We start from the raw sequence: 23,616 nt of genomic DNA, 5'->3' as shown, positions 1-23,616 counted from the left end.
TTCAACAAGTCGTTCTTACGGCTCCACTAGCAAGACTGATGAAGTTAACCTTCTCGAGCCATCCAAGAAAAGTACCCCACCAAGGAAAGTTCACAAACCTTGGGGACACTTACTCCAATGCTCTAAAGAGGTTAATGAAGCAAGGCAAACTCCAACCCATAGGACCTACTCCCGAACCTGAAAAGAAATCCAAGTTCTGGGACGAGAACTCGTACTGTGAATACCACAGGGGCAAGGGGCATGACACAGAAAAATGCTACAAGTTGAAAAATGTGCTTCAAGACATGATCGAAGATGGTCGACTACCAATACCGCCGGAAGGTAAACCCAACAACACTCAGAATCCTCTTGGAGTTCTAGTGATTACAAGTGACGAATCTACCTTAGATTGTTCACACCTCATTTCTCCAATTGAAGATGAAATCCATGCAATCGAGAATGAAGGGTTCTACTCTACTATCTCCCCTACCATTTCCGACTTCATCACATGGGCAAGGAGTGTGGATAGGCAAGTTTGGGAATTAGAAAATGTGGTGACAACTTTACATGATCCCAACGCAACACCCAAGGAGCATGTGCCACTAACCTTCTCTCAAAACGCTACTATACAAGAAATAGTCGTCGTGGTTGATAAACTAGTCGACCAAATCATACGACTAGAAGATGAAATCATGAGAATGAGGGAACTAGCTACAATCAATGGAGTTTGGGCCGATGATGATGAGGACGAGTACCTCATCGAAAACTCCCTAGTCAAGGAAATAGTCCAAAATGGTGAAGACCAAGATGTGGACAACCTAACTCGTTCGGGACGTCCATATCAAAGCACTACTCAAAATGGTCCAACCAACGTTGTCACACCAAATGATAACGAAGATGACTCCACTGACCATTTGCTCAAGCAATTACGAGACAAAGGTGATCTTTCACCGCAATTAGTAGCAAGCTCATTCCCACATCGCCAAGCTTTACTGCAAGCTTTGGCCAAACTAAATGTAGCACATAACTCGACACCCGAAGATGTAGTCAACTTGGTCTTCCAAGAATCACCGAAGCTAAGTAATCTTATTACTTTCTCAGACGAAGATTTGCCACCTTTTGGCGCTAGTCACAACTTAGCTCTTTACATCACTATCATTTGTCTAAAGAAGAACGTGCCAATGACCTTGGTAGATGATGGCTCTGCGGTCAACGGCATACCCCTCAAAATGGCATACAAATTAGGCATGAAAGAGTCGGATTGGACCCCTACCAATCAAGGTGTTCGCGCATATGATGGTACACGACGAAAGGTGGTAGCACTTGCTAACCTAACCATAGCCACATGGCCAATTGAGCGAAAGGTTAACTTCCAAATAGTGGACATCGAAGCTTCCTTCAACATACTCCTAGGAAGACCTTGGATTCACGCTTCCAAAGCAGTGACATCCACCCTTCATCAAAAGATCAAAATCCCACTAAATGGCAAAGTGGTGACGATCACTTCGTCACCCATCAAAGCAATAATCGAAAAGAAGTCGAACAATCAAGTCCTTGCAGATCCAATATATGAACTTGGGGGCTTCCAAAGCATAAGTGCCATAGAAAGCGAATTGGCACCCTTATACTATGATCCCTACTCCAACTTGGTGGTCAACCACATACTCAAATCCCAGGGATACTTCCCTGGAATGCCTTTGAACCCTATTCGAAGAAACACCTTCGCACCATACAAGGAAGGCAACTCAAAGAGAATACCACTTGGACTAGGGTACAAACCCACTAAAGAAGAGGTTCTCGAGATGCTCACTCAAGTTCAAAACCGTAAGTATGTAGGAGTCCAAATGCGACCTTATCTCCCTACCCTAAATGGGTACTTTGTTAAAGAAGGAAGTCTAGAACTCTTTCACGGATTTCCCGAGCCTTGGCATTATCTCGAAAGGAAGCTAGCCGGAATCGAGATCTTTCACGATTGCTACTTCATCCTTCCAGAAACGGTTCCTACCGTCAAAACCCGTCAAAACCCGTTAAGCACCTTGCTTAGACGAACAAGCTGTTAGTCTATTGTTCGGAGAAGATCGATTTGTTAGAGCCGCGCAGGATGAGATCATTACCATGATACTTCAAGACGATCGCTTCAACCCCACCGCGTTAATCACAGAAACTAACGTGAGTCAGCAGAAAGGATGGAGAAAATCAATCAAGTGGACCAACAATCAAGGAAGACTCTTCAAGCTCACCACTGGAGAAGGAGAGATGTTCAAAGGAGAACCAGAAGACGATGAATTCGAGTCAGAGTCGGAGTCTAGAGAAGTCACTAGGGAGTCTCCTCCTGTCGTCATCCCCATTCCCTTTGTTTCTCCTAGCTTAGCCTCGAGTAGTCACAGTAGTTCGGGAAATGTCCCAACCACTATCCCTTTGCCGCCACTGACCACAGATCAGATGGCTTCTTTGTTTCAACTTTTCTCAAACTTTAATATGAATAAATCAGGTTCTGCTTACTCTTTGTGTTATCTTGAGTGCAATTCTGTTTACGATGATACTGAGGATGACCAAGACCCAGACTCAATCGAAATACCTCCCTACGTAGCCAAAAAAATACTACAGGAAAGGGAAGGGGGACCATTAATAGAAGACACCGAACCCATCAATGTAGGAACCGAACTAGAACCCCAAGAACTTAGGATAGGGACTACCTTGAGCTCAACCGAAAGGGCCAATTTCATAGATCTCCTAAACGAGTTCAAAGACGTTTTCGCTTGGTCCTACAAAGACATGCCAGGGATCGACAGGGATATCGCCGAACATAGAATCCCGATTAAGCCAGGTTTCAAACTCAGAAAAACGAAGCTTCGACGAATGAGAACGGAATGGGCTCTCAAGATTAAGGAAGAAGTTGATAAGCAATTCAAAGCCGGGTTCATCAAAGTTTCCGAGTATTCCGACTGGGTAGCCAACATAGTACCTATACCCAAAAAGGATGGGAGAATCCGTGTTTGTGTTGATTTTAGGGACTTAAACAAAGCAAGTCCTAAAGATGACTTCCCTCTACCACACATCGACATATTGGTGGACAATACTGCAGACCACGCATTACTATCCTTCATGGATGGGTATGCGGGTTATAACCACATCAAGATGGCCATAGAAGACATGCATTAGACTGCATTTATCACTCAATGGGGAACCTATTGCTGTACGGTCATGCCGTTCGGATTGATCAACGCCAGAGCTACATATCAACGCACCGCAACTACACTCTTACATGACATGATGCACAAAGAAGTTGAGGTATACGTAGACGACATGATTGTTAAGTCCAAGGATAGAGAGGGGCATATTGCGAACCTTCGCAAATTTTTCGCAAGGCTACGAAAGTACAACATGAGGCTCAATCCTCAGAAGTGCGCATTCGGAGTAACGTCTGGCAAACTCCTGGGATACGTCGTTAGCCAACGAGGTATAGAAATAGACCCTTCCAAGATCAAGGCTCTGATCGAAATGCCACAACCTCAAACAGAAAAAGAAGTCAGAGGATTCCTAGGGAAAGTGCAATATATAAGTCGATTCATATCGAAACTCACCATGATTTGTGAGCCTATCTTCAAGAAGCTCAAGAAGACAGACCACACCATGTGGGATGATGATTGTCAAAAGGCATTTGATCGAATCAAAGATATATTGGCTAAACCACCAGTGCTCATGCCGCCTCAACGAGATCAACCTCTTGGTTTGTATCTCACAGTAACCGAAACAACCATGGGTGCCATGCTAGCTCAAACCGTAGGAAGTGAATAAAGGGCTATCTACTACCTTAGTAAGAAGTTCTTGGAGTACGAGTGCAAATACTCACAACTCGAAAAGACATGCCTCGCTCTTGTGTGGGCAACGAAGAAGCTACGCCATTACATGCTTAGCTATTCCGTCAAAATATACTCCAAAATGGATCCAGTCAAATACCTCTTCGAGAAACCCGTCCTCAATGGACGCCTAGCAAGATGGACTTTGATGCTCTCAGAATTCGATCTCAAATACGTGCCTCTAAAAGTTATAAAAGGTCGCGCCGTTGCCGAATTCTTCGCAGAAAATCCCATCAATGATGCACAAACAATAGATACTTGGTCATTTCCAGACGAGGATATACTTCAAACTGATGTAGACTCCTGGGACCTCTACTTTGATGGAGCATCAAACTTAAGAGGATTTGGAATATGAGTGTTGCTCATTTCTCCTGAAGGCGAGCATACACCAATCTCTATCAAACTCGACTTCGAGGTGACAAACAATGCTGCAGAATACGAAGCTTGTCTAATTGGACTACAAGCGGCAGTGAGCTTAGGCATTAAGAACCTCTGAGTACATGGGAATTCATCCCTGATCATCAATCAAGTTATGGGATCTTGGAAAATCCGAAGCGAGAGCCTAGCACCTTATCAAGCCAGAATAGACCAAGTCGCCCAATTCTTTGATCACGTGTCCTATCTACACCTACCTCGGAAAGAAAATCAATTTGCAGATGCTCTTGCAAAACTCGCATCTTTGATTAACATGCCAGATGACATGGTGGAAATGCCTTTGTGCATCGAACGACGGTCAGAGCCAGCTTATGTACACCAAATCACCGATGAAGAGGAAATCGCACAGGAACCCTGGTTCCAAGCAATCCTAAATTTCAAGCTCAACGGTACCTATCCACCAGATATGGACAAAAGGGGACAACGTGCTATACGCCTACTAGTTTCCCAATACGTTCTCATGCAAGGAGAGTTATACAAAAGAACACCTCTTGGTGTAATCCTACGTTGCCTTGATCATTCACATGCGCGGAAAGTGATGGAAGAAGTCCACGATGGAGAATGCGGTCCTCACATGAGTGGGCCCATGATGGCAAAGAAAATCACACGTTTGGGGTATTACTGGACCACAATGGAATCCGATTGCATCAAATACGTAAAACATTGCCACAATTGCCAAATCTTCGAGAACGTACAACACGTCCCTCCTTCATTGCTCTATACGATGACATCTCCTTGGCCATTTTCTGCCTGGGGAATTGACATAATCGGGAAGATAACCCCAGCCGGAACAGGAGGTCACTGTTTCATCCTAGTGGCAATCGACTATTTCATCAAATGGGTAGAAGCGGCTTCCTACACTAGTCTCACGGCTAAAAATGTGGTAAAGTTCATACAAAACAACATCATCTGTCGATATGGTTGCCCACATGAGATCATTAGTGATAATGGATCACATTTCCAAGCTGAGACTGAGCAATTGCTAGCCAAGTACAAAATTAGGCATCACCACTCTTCGCCCTATAGACCACAGACTAACGGCGTGGTAGAGGCAGCAAACAAGAACGTTGTCACAATTCTCAAGAAAATGATTGACAATTATCGAGATTGGCCAAGTAATATACCCTTTGCTTTGTGAGGATATCGTACATCTGTTAGGACGCCCACTGGGGCTACTCCTTTCTATTTGACCTACGGCGTGGAAGCTGTACAACCAGTCGAGCTAGAGATACCATCCTTGCGTATTTTACTCGAAAGTCAAATCCCAGAAGCCGATTGGAAGAGGGATAGATATGAAGAACTCATCCTCCTGGATGAACGTAGGCTACGCGCCTTACATAATGTCCAAACATATCAAGCACGTATCAAACGAGCTTTCAACAAAAGGGTTGGGCCAAGAAACATCAAGGAAGGAGACTTAGTACTCAAATAGAATAATAAATAGAAAAATCACAACGGTTTCATAACCATTTAACCTCTTTTATTTCATTAATTTTCTAATAATAGTACGCTACATAATAAAAATAAAAATAGGCTAGGATTCTAAAAACCCCACCTTTTTATTACAACAATAATAATAATAATAATAATAATAAATAATAGCAAAGACTCGGGCTATTCTTCCATCTTCCCTTTGCCCTTGTCGTTCTTATCATATTTTTTGTCACGACCTCGAGCCTCACGCTCTTGCGCCACTTCGGACCAAATCACCAACGGTCTTTCTCGAGGCCTAGACTTCCCATTCTTTTCAACCACTTTGTCCACGACAGGAGAGGTCTTCGGTTTCTTCGAAGGATGAATGACTCGAAACCCGGCTTCCTCCTCTCCCTCAGTCAGATGCTTCTTCTTCTCTTTTTCCACCTCGCGCACCTTGTAGTCGACGGGCTCGCGCTTCCTCAATCTCTCGCGTTCTTCCGGAGTAGTGGCTTTCCTCCATCGCAGATAGGAATCCGACACCCATAAGGCATTAGCAGAAGAGTTCAAGAACCACATGTTCCTTTGGGCCCATTTAATGGTCCACTCTCTTCGGCTCTCTGTAGTAAGCGCCACGACAGTCTGCGGGACGATATCAAGCTTCGAGATCGTCTGCTTTAGTCCAACCTGTCTCATCAGCCTTTCCGGGAAGATGCACACCATAAATTCCAAGCCAGGAATGCGCACAGATCGGGTAGGATCCAAAGAAGACACTCCAGTGACAAATTTGAGGTGCCACCACGGTACAATCCACCTAATCAAAGGGCCATCATCACTCTTCAGTTTGTTCTCCCAATAATTGCAGACTCGGGTGAAGTCCACCATGTAAAGCCTGGTCCTCATTGCAATTGAATGAGCTTGATAAGAAAGAACATGAACTGGGGGCTCGATCAATCAAAGCCGTTCCATAAGCCAAACCTACCAAAAGCAGGTATTAGACATCAAACGAAAAAAAAAAAAAAACGAAAAAAAAAAGAGAAGAAAAAGAAAAAATGTTCTTTTGCCTGCAGAATGACGGGACTTCCCAAATACGGTAGGTCGCGGTTGGCTCTCCTATTATCCAAGCCCAACATGATCTCTCCTAGACATAAACAAGCTGGGCTCCTGCGCAGCTCCATTTGCTCAACAAGGCCTAGAAGACGGGGATCACCTCTCAAGTCTTCATCAACATGCCCTTGGAAGACATACACATGCAGCAAGCAAAACCCAAATGCCCTTCGCCTAGCAACATAAGGAACGGTGGGGTCGGCCCTGTTAATAAATCGATCAATGAAGTCCAACATTCGCACTCCCTTCGAGGTCACTAGACGGTCCACCTCGAGTCTAGTCAACCCAAGCAAGTCTCTAAATTTGCTCTTGTACCCTTGCGAAGTAGAAGGAATGGCAGGCAAGTGTTCAGGGTCCCATCCCCCAATCGCAGCAATTTCTTCAGGAAATGGGCAAATATCGCCTCCAGGGAACGCAAAAACGTGGTAATTCGGGTCCCAATAATCAAGACAAGCATCCAAGAATGGTTTGACAACCTTGATAAGCTTCAAACTCAACAACGATCCAAGATTATAGGCGCCCATATCATATTTCTCCATGTTTGAAAATTCGTTGGTCCATTCTTTTAAGCGAATCTCCAAAGTATTCATGATGAAGAGATTATTTTGAGAATTTTATGTAATAAGACGAAGGAGAGACGGAAGAATTGTGTGAATAAAAGCTCTATCGACGTCTCTATTTATACTAATTTCTGTTTCCAAAAATCTGCCAGAACGGAACCACCTGGGAACAGGCGCAGCACCTGCTGCGTCTCTTCAAAGGGACGCAGCTCATGCTGCGCCTCTTCCTCAGCTAAGCTTCTGTGATTTTCCGCGTTGGATCTTTCCTAATTCCTCGACGAATAATTTCCTATTCCTACGGGCTATTATTTTGGTAAATACGTGGAAGTTACCATATTTCGTGTTTCCTAATTCCGCGGGCACGCATCTCGAGACGACATCGACATTTTCGTCATTTTACCACACTTGCACATTTTCATTTTAGGAAATAATTTTCTTTTTTAATATAATTCATTTTAGGAAGTAACTTTAATTTATTTCATTTATATTTCTTTCATTTCTTTTTTTAATCATTTCATTTCTAACTTATAGGTTTCTATTTTTTTTCTTTTTTTAGAGGTAACCCTCCCTACCGTCCGGTCATTTCCGACAAATTTTTTGCATTTTTGCGTGGTTTCGAGTCATTCGTTTTGCGCTAATTCAGGCCATGTGTATATACAAATGTATGTCTTGCGTGATTTCTATGTAAATTTCGGCAGCATGACGGCGTAAACCGTCATCTACCAAACCTGTTCAAAGCTAACCTGCAGATACAAGCAACACAACCCAGCAGCAAAGGCACTCAGGCCATCTTATATACAACCAAAAAGGAAATGTACAACAAACTGGGGGCTCGAGCCCTAAACAAAGTCCGAAATGTTCAAAATGAAGGTCCAAAATGTACAAATGTGCAAAATACGGCCAACAAACAAACAAAAACTACACAAAACTACTGTCGGTCGCCCTCCAGCTCCGCAACTCTTGCCGCAAGAGCAGCAATCTCGGCGTCTCGAACCTCGAGCTCCCTCAACAAGCGAGCTGTCTCCTCCCGAGACTGAGCCAACTCTCGCTCCAGCTCGCGGTCCCCCTGTAAACAACAAAATTGGCTCATGTCAATCATTTCAAGCAATTACAAGAAAAGTTGGAAAATCAAAATTCAAAAATGAAACAGGCACAAGGTTCATACCTGACGGCCTCGACCGCCGATAAGTGCCTCGACGGCAGTAGCTCGTAGCCGGTTGGCCACCCTCCATAACGCCATGAACCGAAACGGCGCAACCTGCATTTTCAAAAAGAAGTTCTCAATAATTGAACAAACTCAATCAAATGTGTTCCTACACAAAAATTATGCAAAATTAGAGGCTCACCCTCCGAATCAGATGCTGCCAGTCGTCCAGGCCAGCATCCGCCACACCCACGTCAAAATCACGCAGCTCGGAGATCGTCGTCCTCCCAGTCGTGTCAGTGTACTCGAGGGTCTCGGGGTACTCTGGGGGCTCGATGCCCGCCGCCTCAACCTCCTGCAAAGCCAAATATTTCTCATTAATCGATGATCTTTCATCATAATTCTCAAAAATCAAGTAAAGAAGAAGAGTAAAGATGCTCACCACCACCGGTCAGTACGCCAACCTCCCGTAGAGGAACGCCGAGTAGTCCTCGCCAGGAAGAAGGAGGGCGTCACCACTAGCGCCAGCCAAGTCGGCCTCCCTCTCAGCCTCAGAAGGCTCCCTGAACATCGTCCTAGGAGGACCGATGGGAACCGTCAACACGTCCCGAGAGCACTGACGAACCAAACGCTCGCCCAAGTAACACACAGGACCCATCGACGTCCTCAACAGCAGCCGGCTCGAGCTCCTAGGTCGAAGGACCTAAGCCACAAAAGGAGGCGCTCCAGCATACTCCGCCCAAGGCCTGGGCACCCACTGGGACAAAATAAACAAGGAATCATTCTTATGATCAATTTAAAAGCAATATAGAAGCAAATGAATATAAGTGAGATGCTTACGTTGTCTAGCTGAAGAGCGTTCACGTCCCGCCGGTAGACACCGTGAGAAGAACGCTTGCTCTTCGTCCTGCACATCACCCAATCCCTCACCACGGGATAGGCCTTCTCCAGCGGCTCCGTCCTCTTGGGCGCGAGGCCCGGAAAGTAGGAGTACACCCACGCCTGTGAAGCGAGATAGTTAATAACGATCTTTCGTGATTTGATAGAGAAAGGAATTGATTTTGGTCTAAATGAAAGTTCATACCTCCAACAGTAGTCCAGGTCCGACAGCGCCAGGAGAAGTCCCCTTCTCCATCAACTCCGGACGAACCATGGCCCTCATGAAGCGGATGAGGACCGCAAAACCAGCAGTGACCCAGTCCCAATGCCCTAGGAAGCTCAGGTCAGGAAGGAAGGGAAGAAGCTTCGTCGACAGCCTCTCTCCCTTGTCTCCGAGGTAAATCGAAGACAGAAACCACCAGAGCCACAAACGAGCCCTCTGCTCAGCTGTACAGGGAGGAGGAGTCGTCTCTCTCCCGTCAATCGTCACCAGCGCCGGGATCTTTCCCGCAAAGTAGTCTCGAACGTAGGAACTGGGCACTAAACCCGGTACTGTGACAGCCTTAGGCGACAAGTTCCAGCCGATCGACCTCCTAGCCTCGGCCGAGTCCACCCTCATGGCAGTCTCCGGCCACTCCAAACCCTCAGACCCACACGACAGACCAGAAATCATGCCGTAATCCTCCAGAGTGACTCCCACCTCACCAAAAGGCATGTGAAAAGTGGAAGTCGTATCCCAGAATAGGTCCAAGAAAGCGCGGACCAGGCTAAGGTTAGCCCGCAGCTTCCTCTTCGCGATATCCCTCCAGGCCTGCACCAAGGCACCAAACGCTCCACGCTTGATCATGGCGCGCTCCTCCGCCGACAGCCGCTCGTAGCACTCCATCGCTATCGTGTAACCCGAGAACGACCTGATGTTCCCGTCCTCGTATTGTGATTTGAAACAAAAGCTATCTTTAGTTATGAATGAAAATTGGAAGAAAAATGAACAAATGAACGAAAGGACATGAATAATGAGTAGTGAATTCCTATTTACCAAGCTCTTCACCGTCCTGTAGGACAGGTGACCCTCTGCAGCCCAAAGCAGGTGCCTACTCTCCCGTGTCTCGGCCACGCAGAGCTCCCCTCGGTGACGACCTCCTCATCCAACGTTGGCCCGCCTCGGGGCCTCCTCCTCCTCAACACCTCCTCCTCGTGGACCTCGTCCCCAGGCCCCATCACCGCAGCGGTGAAGGCCTGCTCCAAAGCCTCCTCGACAACAGCAGCGTCTATCTCCATGGGAGTCCTCCCAGAAGTAGAAGCCTCATCACCTGCAACATTAAAGCAAATTTAGGCCGCGTCACGTGACGACAAGCCTTGGTTAAGGGATTTTCGAGCCTTCGGAAGCCCTGAAATCGCTCTTTCTCGCCATCTTTGGCCATATTCTCACAAACCCGATCACTCATATGGTAATTAGGGTCAAGTCTAATTTGAAGCCTATTTCCGGGTTCGAGTCGAAATTTCGGCAGCATTTCGTTATAACAGCGATTATGCCCTAGAAAAGTGTCCTGAAAAAGCTGTCACAAACCAAAATTCCGAGATGGTAGGGAGTTTACCCATCATCCAAGGATCCCAAATATCAAGTTTTATCGCAAATGGGCAATCCTAAGGCTATTTTCGAAATAATTTACGGTTTAACTGTGAAACCGTCTCAAATTCACTCAAATGCTCAAAACTCAACGAAAATTCGAAACAAATACATGGTTATGTTCCTTATATTACCAATTATCCGTTTCTAATACCAATTTCACAAGGCAAATGCATTTGGGGAAAAAGCCCCAAATTTTCGATTAATTGGGTCGTAAACCCTAATTTTTTCGATCCAAATTGAACAAATACAGAAGATTAATGCAAGAATGAGACACATACCTCGATTAGTCATGATTAATGCAAGATTTTGGATCAAACCTTGGCGGAAATGGTTAGGATTTGAGAGAGTATTGTGTGATTTGTGTTTCGAAACAAATGAAACAATCCCTCTGTTTATCGCGTTTTTACGCAGAAAATACACCCTTAGGAACAGACGCAGCAGGCGCTGCGCCTCTTCCAAGAGACGCAGCTTTTGCTGCGCCTCTTCCTGGTGTTCCCTCCATACGAGTTTTCAAAAATTCGTTATGAGTTCGTTATTTGTGGGCCCATCTTTGGTGCGCCTCTTCCTCGATGCTATTTTAACCTTTTGGTCCGTTTGACGATTATCTTTCGTTCCGGCCCGTATTTTTAAGCCAGCAGCGGACTATTACACGTTATTTATCGCTTCCAAGACCCTTACTTGTCACAACGAGCAGATATTCCTTCACAGGTGTTTCGACACGCCTTCATTATATTTCCCCAACGAGAGTAAGCGGATAGACTTTCCCTCTCGAGACATGGAGATTAATTCCCAATTATGTTCCCCAACGAGAGTAAGCGGATAGACTTTCCATCTCGAGACATGGAGATCAACATCAGCCCCTATTTCTTCTGAGGTTTGTTCGAAGCTGAACACGAACAGATTTCTCCCAGCAGTTCCCGACTGTGTCCTGCCGTCTTTCCTCAGAATCATCGTTTCCTTTTAATCCTTCAGATACCCCTTTTCAGGATAAACCGTCATATCTTCAGACACCAAGTTATCTTCAGGCCCAAGAGTTTCGCCGAAGCACCTTGATCCCGTTTCGTCCTAAGTCTCGTGTATGGTCTCTTCTTATGGCTGGCGAGCCTCCTTACGTAGTCTAATGGACTTTAAACGACCCTCCCCGATAGTCGACAGACTCTAAAATGTTCCCGACGACAGGTCCTTGGCTCAGACCCCTTGAGCCGCCTCGCGTCGCCATAGTCGTCAGGTTGTAATCTTCGATTGACCTGATGGCTATACTTTAACTTTCGCCTTGTCCAAGCCTCAGTCAAAGTGGGGGCTTTGTAGATACCTCATTTCTGCACCTCTCGCAAACCACCCGGTGATGATTGGGCCACATGTTTGTTACGCGGAATGATTTGTGACAGTTCGTAAGTTTATCGTCAAGTGATTGCTCAAACATTAATATCTACCTCTTAGTTGTCATCTACGTGCCGATACGGTCGTTTTGACAGTAATTAGAGTACATTTGGAGTCCGGGCCTAAAACCGTCTTCATTTTCTGATAACCGTTAAATCCCGAGTCAGAATGTTCCGGATATTTCTATTCCATATTTTACAATCTTTATTCTTTGGTAAACAATTTCCCGTAATATTTTACATAAGATATTAAGGAAAACCAAATTATTCCGTCCTACCATAACTTAAACACGGAAATCTTTCTTCCGCAGGAGGAAACCACTTGGGAACAGACGCAGCAGGTGCTGCGCCTCTTCCAAGAGACGCAGTGACTGCTGCGCCTCTTCCCAGGTCCTTTTCTGCGTAATTTTCGTATCTTTTTCATATCTTTCCGAGATTCACTTCCAAAGACTCTCCGAAACCCTAATTTCGTCGCGTGATTAGTATAAATAGGAGCCTTCGCTCCTCATATTTCTCACGCGAGTGTCCGCCCTTCTCTTCTCCCTTTGCATTCTAGACCTTTGTTCTTAATTTTTGGCGTCTACGTGCTTGAACATTCGACCACGTAAGCTCGGATCCTTCTGAGTACCAGCCTCGTTTTCATGACCGACCAATTTGACCAACTCCACATCAATCAACTTAATTAATCCAATCGTTTTCCTCTTACGAGGGCACTTTCATATTTGCATTATAGTTCGAGTGGAGCATCGCTAATCGATAACTTAGTCCTTCTCGTTTCGCCAAACATGTAAGTCTGAGGGTGTAAAATCTCTCTTTTATTATTGTCATTTACCTTTTGTACCACTATTGTAAGGTTTATGTCGAAAATACCAATTAAAACCGATTTCTAAAACCGTGCTTTAAAACCTCTTTTTACGGATTTCCAGAAGACAAACCGTCGAGAAAGGACGCAGAATCGCCGCGCCTCTTGAAGGAGCGCAGCTTCTGCTGCGCCTCTTCGTGAGGCTGCCGCAGTTCCTGCTTCCTTTCTTCTTCCTTCGTCCTCTGTAATTCGCTCGTCTTTTGTTTGTTTTCGTTTGTTTCTTGTTAATTCTTTGACATAATAGCATATTAATCTCACATGTATATTATTTATCATCATTTACATGTTTTATTTATCATTAAATCCGACTTAAATCCCTTGTAATCTCATATTTGCGGGTTTTCGTCATTAAATTCAATCCGGGTTATAGAGATTCAATTTGTTCATATTGAGTTTCTGAAATTCGACCTTTGATATATTTTCATCTGTTTATTATCATATTCATCATTAATTTGTCATTAATTCATCATGTTTAGTCTATTTTGTTCACCCATGTCACTAATCAATCATTCTTTCATGTAATTAATTCGTTTAATTCCGTCTCATCCATGTTTTATTGCTTTTATGACCATTAATCACATCTAAATAACCTATTAATCACTTCCATCCGAGTAAATATATTAATTGATCCTTAAAATCACCAATTCATATTAACGATTTGCAGTTCCGGCCTCACAGCCAGAACTCACCATTGGAACAGACGCAGCAACTGTTGCGCTTCTTCCAGAGGGCGCAGTTCTGCTGCGCCTGTTCCAGGTTGAGTTCTGTCTCTGAACTCCGTTGTTGCTTGACCTAGTTTAATTAGCATACGTATAATTAACTATTATCCGTATTATCACCTTCTGACTTGTTCGTTGATTCTTCTTTTATTCGTTTTCTCAAATTATCCGTTTTAAAGGTATTTTCGACATAAATCGCTAAATCCATTGTAATTATTGTAATTTCTTTATTGTAATTTTCTTTATTTTCTTTGTCATATTTTCTTGTATCATTTGTATGTTTTCACATGTAATTGAGCATTAAATCCTACTTCGACATTAATTGTATGCTAATTTACGTGTTCACCGACTTAGCCTAATTCTCACATGTTAGGATTAAAACTTGGATGTTACATTGCATGCATATAATCGACGATATATCGAGTATAGATGATGTCCCTAATCATTAGTAGAGGCCGCTATCGAGGCGGGCGGGATTAGGTGTTCGATCAAAAGAGCTTCCTAATACGTACCCTCACCCCTTACTCCAGATCTCTGTGAACATCCGTGTTCATTGGCATCCACGAGAGTCATTCTAGACATAGAATGCCAAGGGTAATGATTGCTTGGTGTTCATGTCTCTACTTTGTGTCTTGACATGGCACGAGGTATTCGAACGGTTCCAATTTCCCATAAAAATTGGTGGCGACTCCACAAAAAATGAAAACGCTTGTTCTCTTCCTCCCAAGCGCCCCCGTGGGCCCCCCCCCCCCCGCTGTCCACAATAGTCATCGTCGTTGATTTCAGGCTTCATGGTATAAAAAGTTTCCGGATTGGCTAGAGTATTCAACTTCCAAAGATGCTGCGTTTTGTTTGTTGTGCTACTTATTTGCAGATAAACCTAATCGTAATACAAAAGCTTTTACTGTGGTTGGGTTTAACAATTGGAAGAAAGTAAATGATGGAGATAATTGTCCATTTATTACTCATGTGGGTGGAGGTCCTTGTTCGGCACATAATAACTCTGTAAGAGCTAAGCTTGATCTTTTGAATGACCGAGGACATATTCGTCATGCTTTGATTTCACAAGGAGAAGAACAAATAAAAAGAAATCGGATACGTCTAATGACCTCAATTGATGTAGTGAGGTTGTTAACCTTACAGTCTTGCCCTCTGAAAGGTCATAATGAGTCGGAAAATTCAGAAAATCGAGGAAACTTCTTAGAGTTTCGGAAAGCTTTTGCTAGATATAATGATGAAGTTTCAAAGGCCATTGAGAATACTGATTATAATGCCAAATATGTTGCACCGTCAATCCAGAAAGAGATATTACAAATTATATCAGCCAAAGTTCGCAATCATATTCGAGAAGAAATTGGGGAATCTAAATTTTGCATCATTGTAGATGAGGCTCGTGATGAGGCTATGAGAGAACAGATGGCTATAGTCTTGAGATTTGTTGACAAGAATGGGTCAATTAAGGCAGAGCCGTCTCAAGAAAAGTGGAGGCCCGGTGTCAAAAAAAAAAAGTGAGGCCTAAAATTTACAAAATTAAAGTGTTTATATAAAATAAAACGCAAACTATAAATTATTTGAAAACCGATTCAAGAACGTAACTATCATCGCGACTGTCCGTGAACTAAAAATCGATAAAACAAAGCCATATGACCTCTGACACTTAGTCCTTCCTAGACTAGCTGCAATGCATTAAAATTTAGACCAATAAAAACAATTCATTCACAAGAAATCGAGATTATCAGATTATCACCCATAACAAAACAATTCAATAAAATTAAGATGAAATGTTACCTATTTCGATCTCTTTGCGACTCAAGTGTAAGTCTGAGATTTTTGTTAAATAATTGGAACCAATTGTAATGCAAGTTTTGATTCTAATTTCCTTAATTATAAATTATAAATTTGAAATGATTTGGATTTATCATATTTAAAGGTTATAAAAGAAATGTTAGATAGGTTTATGGAGTGATTGAAGAGCAAATTCAATTATTTTGGGAAGGAAATTATTTACTCTATATTTAGGGAAGGAAATGGTTTTGTAATAAGGAATTGAGGATTGGAATAGTCTCGTCTATGGCATGCTTCATGCTGACTTTCATTTTTTTTTTATCAATCATATGGTTAATTTGAAGTTTTGGGTCCCAAAAAATTTGAGGCCCAGTGCCAATGCACATAGAGCGCTATGGGTTAGACGGGCCTGAATTAAGGAGCGATTTTTGCAACTAGTACGTGTAAACGACACCTCAGCGGCGACGCTTAAAAAGGAGTTGTGCTTAGTTCTGAAAAAACATAATCTTCTTGTTGAAAACATTCGTGGTCAAGGATACGACGGTGCCAGCAACATGAGAGGAGAATGGAATGGCCTTAAAGCTTTATTTCTACTTGATTGTCCATATGCTTACTATGTCCATTGTTTTGCTCATCGTTTGCAACTCGCATTGGTTGCTGCATCTAGAGAGGTAAGTTCAGTTCATCAATTTTTTTCGAATTTAACTTTTATCATCAATGTTATTAAGTCCTCTCCAAAACGGCATAATGAGTTGCAAGCAAATAAAGCGACTGAAATTGAAGATCTCTTATCAAGTGGTCAACTTGAAACTGGTCGAGGTGTTAATCAAATTGGTACATTGAAACGAGCCGGTGACACTCGTTGGAGCTCACATCTTCAATCAATTAACAACTTGCTTAATATGTTTGATGCAACAATATCAGTCTTAGAGCGCATTATGGTTGATAAATCATGCACTTCTAATCAACGTGGAGATGCCGATGTTGCTTTAAATCTTATGATTTCCTATGAGTTTGTGTTCATTGCACATTTAATGAAAGAATTGTTGGGAATTACAGATGTTCTTTGTCAAGCATTGCAAAAAAAATCTCAAGACATTGTTAATGCTGTGAAATTAGTTTCAACGACAAAGTCTCTCATTCAAAATTTGAGAGAAGAACGATGGGAAAGCTTTCTAGAGGAGGTGAATCTATTTTGTCAAAAACATGATATTTTGGTACCTCAAATGGATGCAATGTATATAGCTCGTAGAGGTCGAGCTCATCATCAACAAGATCAAATAACAGTGGAGCGTCACTTTCGCATTGACATTTTTTATATTGCAATTGATAAACAGTCACATGAATTGGATAACAGGTTCAGCGATAGAGCATTGGAATTGCTAACATTTACATCAATGTTGGAACCTAAGGATGGATTTAAAAATTTGGAACGTGATCAAATTTACACCCTTGTGGAGAAGTTTTATCCATCAAATTTTACATCACAAGAGCTGATTCATTTGGGATATCAATTGCAACATTTTATTTGTGAAGTTCAAAATGATGATAAATTGAGAAATATGTCAACTCTTCAAGAGCTTTGTCAGTACCTGGCTGAGACAGGAAAGTCAGATGTGTATTTTCTTTTTGATAGATTAATACGACTTGTTTTGACTCTTCCTGTTTCTACCGCAACAACTGAAAGAGCGTTTTCTGCAATGAAGATCATGAAGACAAGACTACGCAGCAAGATGGAAGATAAATTTTTTGCGGATAGCCTGGTTATTTATATTGAGAGGGAAATTGCAAAATCTTTTAGTTTAGAGACTATTATTGACGATTTTAAATCTGTCAAAGACCGTCGAGTATTGTTTGATTTGTAGGACTTTTTTTTACTAATATACTCGTATTAATTTTAATAAATTAGTTTACAATTTACATGTTTCTTTTTAACAAGTCGGAATAGTACTAGCTAGTTCTCTTCGCCCCCCCTCATAAATTCATCCAAGATCCGCCACTGACCATAAGGGAACAACCAATAAAAAGTTAGTATCTTAAAATGTGGGTCCAATTTGGCTAGTGAAAAATTAAGCCAAACCATTGGAATGTATTCTTAGCTCAAAAATTTTTTAGCTTAAAATTTCATATGACAAAGATAAGCTAGTAGGTACTAGCTTACCATTGGACTTGCTCTAATAAATGTCGCCTAAATGTTGGTGTTGGGTGAGAGACTAAGGAGATAGGTTTGTCAGATGGACCCTAGGAATTGTTGAGAGTGTAATAAAATGTCACTTCACAAATTTTTCAGTACAAATTTGATGCGTAATATGTCTAATAGGATGAGATATTGGTGAGAAATTGATAATCCGGCGAGATTTTGGCCGGAAAAATAAAGGGGGCTTGATTTCACCTTGGAGTAAAGTTAAGGAGGTTGTTTACTCCAAAAAAAAAGTTATATGGGTTAATCTCACATTGAAGCAAACTTAAGGGGATCGTTTACCACTTTCGCGTTAAAATATTTAACATTTATAGTTTTGGAGGAAGTATTTTAATGTACTCCGTAGGAGATTGACAATTCTATTAGTTAACTAAATCAGGTGGTCTTTCCGAGGCGGAAGCTTAGAGCATGCCTAGAGTCTTCAATTGACACTATAGGGCTTCGCTATTAACATTAACATTCTGCTTGAAATGGGCAAGGTTCGCGTAAACATGTACCCATATAATAAAAATTACTCCCTTTTATCCAAACCAAAAATCAAAGGTAACACTTGCTTTATCACACTTGTTGAGACACGTTTTGCAACGTGAATATCTTTAGTTACATTATTAAAAATTATAAAAATTTGATATTCTTATAGTATTCATGATGATAAATCAAACAAGATCTAAATCAAATAAGATCTCACATGACTATATTTCCTATAACCATAAATAGTGTCAAAAGGCAAGTATTACCTTGGTTTGAACAGGAGTATGATGTACGATCTCCCACATGGGGAGATGTTAGGCTGGCGCACCTCGAGGTCGCCAATCTAGGGCACGACTCTTAATCATTGACCCCATCCAGGTAAGTAATTAATTTTTAAAAGTTACCCATATATAGTAAAGTAGATGGATTGGTAATTAATTTGTTTATTATTTTCCTTCTCTTAACTTATACGGAATTTTTTAAGCCAATAGATACTCTAGTTTTGGAAAATTTTCGCTTTGATGGTTGAGACTTAAAGATCTAGTGCCGAGAACTCGATTTTTTATCATATCCTTCTCTCTACATATTTTTGAAACAACTAATAAAAGAAAAATCTTTGTCTTAAAAAAAATTATTAATAATAATAATAAAAGAAAATGTTTCAAGCAATATAGCCATGTTATTGTAGTGTTTAAAGACAGGGTGTCGCTTATACAGCTACTAAAGGCTACAGCCTACAAACTCATCATTCTGAAGGCTTTTGAGCTGAGCTAATTCTAACTTAACCATCTAAAAGGGGTTGTCCCGTTTTCTCTTCTTGGGATGCCTTGGCTACAGATGTGGTAGCTCTTGTTGGTATTCTGGAAGATTATTTGTATGACGATGATGACTTACTTGATGACGAGGATGCATTGGCTGAATGCTCCTTCAACTCTATTAATTCATCCAACTCTTTTATCAAGAAGATTGGCTACCTTGATGTGAATAATGCCAAGTGCACTACTTCATCCAAAGATTCGGGGTCATCCAAGAGAAAGGTAGAAGATACGGAGGAAGTTGACTCGGCTTCAACTTCTTCCAAACGCCCAAGGGCCTGATGTCTTTAGTTTTCTCCTTCTCTCCCTTTCATTTTTATTAATGATAGTACTTTATTTTGCGCGGTTGAACGACAAGAATCCGATTTATAGAATAACCGTCTGTAAAAGTCTTGCATTTTGCCTTCCTTTTTTATCAGTTTCCTTTTGGCTATTGATTTGGGGAGTTGACTGGGCTATATCAAAGGAGAGAAGTTTATTTTGTATTACGCTTTTTTTAGAATTTGGTTTTGTAAGGGTGCATCCTGGTTATGCAATTCCTTTCCTTGGAGTTCTTCAGATTATAATTTATGGTTTCCCAAGGGATTTCTACTTGTTTTGTTTGCCTCATTTCTTCTATTTTGATTTCCTTTGCATAGAAGCGATGTACTGTATTGATTGTGCCCTTCGAGTCTTTTCTTATCCAAGAAGTTGGGTCCAGGTGAGTTTTTCAAACATGAATCTTTTGTGGGGAGAAAGGTCCGTTGAACCATTACCCTCCTCGTTTTTTCCTTTGTTGGATACTCCTTCTGCATTTTCTATAGCAATTGATGGGAACATTTTTTCGTTTTGGTTTCTATTGGGTTGCTGGTGTTTTGGATATACACTTCTAAGTGTTAGTGTTCTCCTTGACTATCCGTTTGTTGGCTGCCTGCTTTTAGTATGGCTTATGGTCTTTGTTGAGCTTTTTACCTCCTCTTCTTGGTGGTGTCTTTGTTATTACCTCTCTTTCTTGAGCATTTTTTAGTTTCAGTTTTTTGTTTTTTATGGGAGGTCTAGTGCCTCGTTTAGAATAAATTTTAGCTCCAATGATTGTAAAATTATGATAATAATCCGCTACACAACCCATGTAGATCATGATTTTGGTTGGGTATTTTGGTCTTTATCGTTAGTAAATAAAGCATATTGTGACATGGCCATGTCGCTTGTGCATTTTTTCTTCTTAGTATATTTTTCATGAATATTGCCTTCTGGAATATTAGGGGCACTAAAAGGAAAAATTTTGCCGAAGAACTTAATTTCTTTAGCTCGTCTAATGGAATTAAAATCTTAGCCATTTGTGACACCAAATCAACCTCTAAGCCTGAACCTCATTTACTAAATATATTTGGGTTTAATAATTGCGACTTTATTCCTAGTGTAGGACTATCGGGTGGTATCTGGCTTTGCTGGAAAGAGTCTATCTCCATGACTTTTTCTTTAAATGTCACTTTTAGATCGACTAGATTCATTGCGTGTAAAGTGTGTGACTTAGCTAATAATGTCACTTTTTGCCTCATTTTTGTTTATGCTCCAGCTCAACCAGCTGAAAAGCCGGAGTTTTGGAACGAGTTTCAAAATTTTATCCTTAGTCTTGATTTGCCCTTTTTACTTCTAGGGGATCTTAATGAGATTAAAAGTCCTACCGAAAAAGAAGGAGGTGCTAAGGTCACTAGTGCGCGTTGTGTAAGGTTAAAAAGCTTCTTAAGTAATACTAATTGTGTAGATCTCCCTTTTTCTGGAAATTTTTTCACTTGGAGACAAAAAGAAAACTGGTTCGGAAAATGTTTTTGAAATCCTTGATAGAGCCATAGCCTCTTCTAATTGGATGAGTTTTTACCCAAATATGGAGTTTATTCACCATGCTTTCACTAGTTCTGACCATTGTCCGATCTCTGTAAAATTTCATAATCAAAACCTCGTTTACAAAAAAGCCCCCCCATTCCGGTTTGAACTTGTGTGGACTCTCCGGAATGATTTCAGTAAGATGGTCAAAAGCTGTTGGCAATATCAGTTTCAAGGATCGTACATGTACTGTTTGTCTCAAAAATATAAATTTTTAAAACAAAAGGCTAAGAAATGGAACGAGTCTACTTTTGGTAACATCTTTAGACAACTTTCAATTGCCGAAAAAAAATTAGAAAATATTCAAAATCAACTAGGCACTTCTCACATTGCCGATTTAGAAAACGCGCAACTGAGATGGCTGAAAAAGCGTGACGCTCTTCTTGATTATAAACGTGTCTATTGGCAACAAAAAACTCGCATAAACAAAGCAAACTTTGGAGATAACAATACCAAATTTTTTCAAAGCTATGCCACGATTAGACGTAGTAGAAATGGGATCAAACAATTTTTTAATAAAAATGGTGCGTGTATTACCGATAAAGACCTTATTAAACAAGAAATATCAGATGAATTTAAAATTAGGTTTACAAAAAACCAATCTTGTATTTTCGATAAGGATGAAGATTTTAAGTCTATTAAGGGTTTAATCTCAACTGAAGATAACAATTTTCTTACGAGTGAGATTACTATAGAAGAGGTTAAACAAACTGTGTTTAGTTTAGCTGCAAATAAAAGCCCGGGTCCCGATGGATTTCCCACATAATTCTTTCAAAAGTATTGGGACGTTGTAGGAAATTTTGTGACTAAAGCAGTTTTAGCATTTTTTCCATTCAGGTAAATTACTAAAAGAAGTAAACCATACTTTCATAGCATTGATTCCGAAGATTGATAATCCTCAAACAGCAAACCATTTCCGCCCTATTAGTCTGTGTTCAACAGTTTATAAGATAATCTCAAAAATCATAGCTACCCGACTTCGCAGTGTCTTACATAAGATTATCCACCCTTTTCAAGGTGCTTTTACACCTAATCATTTCATTCAAGATAATATCCTTTTAGCACATGAGATTTTTAACTCTTTTAAACGTAAAAAAGGTAAAGCAGGTTGGATTGCAATTAAACTTGATATGGAAAAAGCGTACGATCGACTAGAATGGAACTTTATTGAGGAAACCTTCAAACAGATGGGTTTTAATCATAAGTGGATCTCATGGATCATGGAATGTATTAAAACTACGTCCTTCTCGGTGTTAGTAAATGGAACACCAGGAGACGTCTTTAGGCCCACCCGAGGTATTCGTCAAGGAGACCCGCTTTCGCCGTATATCTTCATTATGTGCGCCGAACTTCTTGCAAGATCTTTAAAAAATAATAGTGACATGAGCTCTACTGATATTGGCATTCGAATTGGACCCGGGATGGGAAAAATTCCATTTCTCACCTTTGCGGATGATACTATTATTTTTGCAAAAGCCACTAAACAAAGTTGCAAGACCATTAAGTCTATTTTAGACAAATTCTGCACGATTTCAGGACAGTCTGTTAATTTTAACAAATCTACCTTTCAATGCACTAAAAATATTGATCGTTCTCTTCGTGAATCATTTAGGGGTATTCTCCAGATGAACGAGGAAGCCCACTTAGGGAAGTACTTAGGATGCCCTATTATTGATAACAGAGTGACTAAAAATACTTTTGAAAACATTGTTCAATCTTCTTGTACACAATTATCCAAATGGAAAGCGAACTCTTTATCCCAAGCGGGTAGACTAGTCCTGGTTAATGCTAATCTAGCCTCGAAGGGAACTTTTTAAATGCAAAGCTTCCTTCTTCCTTCATCAATCCATAATAAGTTAGATAAGATTAATAGAGACTTCCTTTGGAATAAGAATCCTAACCAGCAATCCCCTATTTTGATTGGATGGCAAAAGGTATGTTTACCAAAAACAGCTGGTGGACTAGGCATAAAACCTTCCCAAGCAGCTAATAAAGCTCTTCAAATGAAACTATTATGGAAAATTCTTACTGACAAGGAAAGTGTTTGGGTTAAAGTAATATCTAAGAAATATTTGAGAAACTGCTCACTTTTTTACCACAAGCCAACTTCAATAGCGTCTTGGCAATGGCATAAACTTATGAGTCTTCGGGCTCTTTTTAGAAAAGGCTTGAGATGGCAGGTAGGTGATGATAGCAACATTAAATTTTGGTCTGATAATTGGGTCTTTTCTCACCCACTTACTAGCAGTATAGGTGATGATGATAGTAACCGTGATCTTAACCTGTTGGTTAAAGATTTTATAACTTCTGATAAACAATGGGATGTTTGTAAATTATCTAGCTTAGTGAATAACGATATTGTTAATCAGATTACTAACATATCATTGCCACATAATGATATTCCGAATACCCTCATTTGGGGGTTGTCCGTAGATGGAAATTTCTCTACCAAAACAGCAACTTGGTTAGCGCAAGTTTTGTTCGATCAAACTCTTGACAAATGTGAATTTCAGTG

General features: G+C 41.1%; 2 protein-coding genes across 2 annotated transcripts; both read left to right on the top strand.

The window, feature by feature from the left end:
* Positions 1–16,306: 16,306 nt before the first annotated feature.
* Positions 16,307–17,617, top strand: LOC141648698 (uncharacterized). Its single transcript, XM_074457420.1, has one exon. It carries the CDS (start codon positions 16,307–16,309, stop codon positions 17,615–17,617), a length of 1,311 nt encoding a protein of 436 aa, XP_074313521.1.
* Positions 17,618–18,845: 1,228 nt separating this feature from the next.
* On the top strand, positions 18,846–22,918 carry LOC141648697 (uncharacterized). The gene is made up of 7 exons (XM_074457419.1): positions 18,846–18,853; positions 19,220–19,460; positions 19,877–19,938; positions 20,480–20,652; positions 20,794–20,924; positions 20,983–21,781; positions 21,939–22,918. The coding sequence occupies exons 1-7, from the start codon at positions 18,846–18,848 to the stop codon at positions 22,916–22,918; spliced, it is 2,394 nt and encodes a 797-aa protein (XP_074313520.1).
* Positions 22,919–23,616: the final 698 nt, after the last annotated feature.

This window comes from Silene latifolia, chromosome 3, assembly GCF_048544455.1.
Source record: "Silene latifolia isolate original U9 population chromosome 3, ASM4854445v1, whole genome shotgun sequence".
NCBI classification, from domain to species: Eukaryota; Viridiplantae; Streptophyta; class Magnoliopsida; order Caryophyllales; family Caryophyllaceae; genus Silene; species Silene latifolia.
This window is presented reverse-complemented; position numbering and strand designations above follow the sequence as displayed.

What these genes read in the sequence shown, in the direction of transcription:
- LOC141648697 (XM_074457419.1), top strand. An exon ending in CGGGGTCATCCAAGAGAAAG is followed by an intron (nt 19,461 to 19,876) that starts GTAGAAGATACG and finishes TCCTTTGCATAG; the next exon opens with AAGCGATGTACTGTATTGAT. An exon ending in ATCCAAGAAGTTGGGTCCAG is followed by an intron (nt 19,939 to 20,479) that starts GTGAGTTTTTCA and finishes CTGGAATATTAG; the next exon opens with GGGCACTAAAAGGAAAAATT.
- LOC141648698 (XM_074457420.1), top strand. Translation starts at nt 16,307, where the DNA reads ATGAGAGGAGAATGGAATGGCCTTAAAGCTTTATTTCTACTTGATTGT.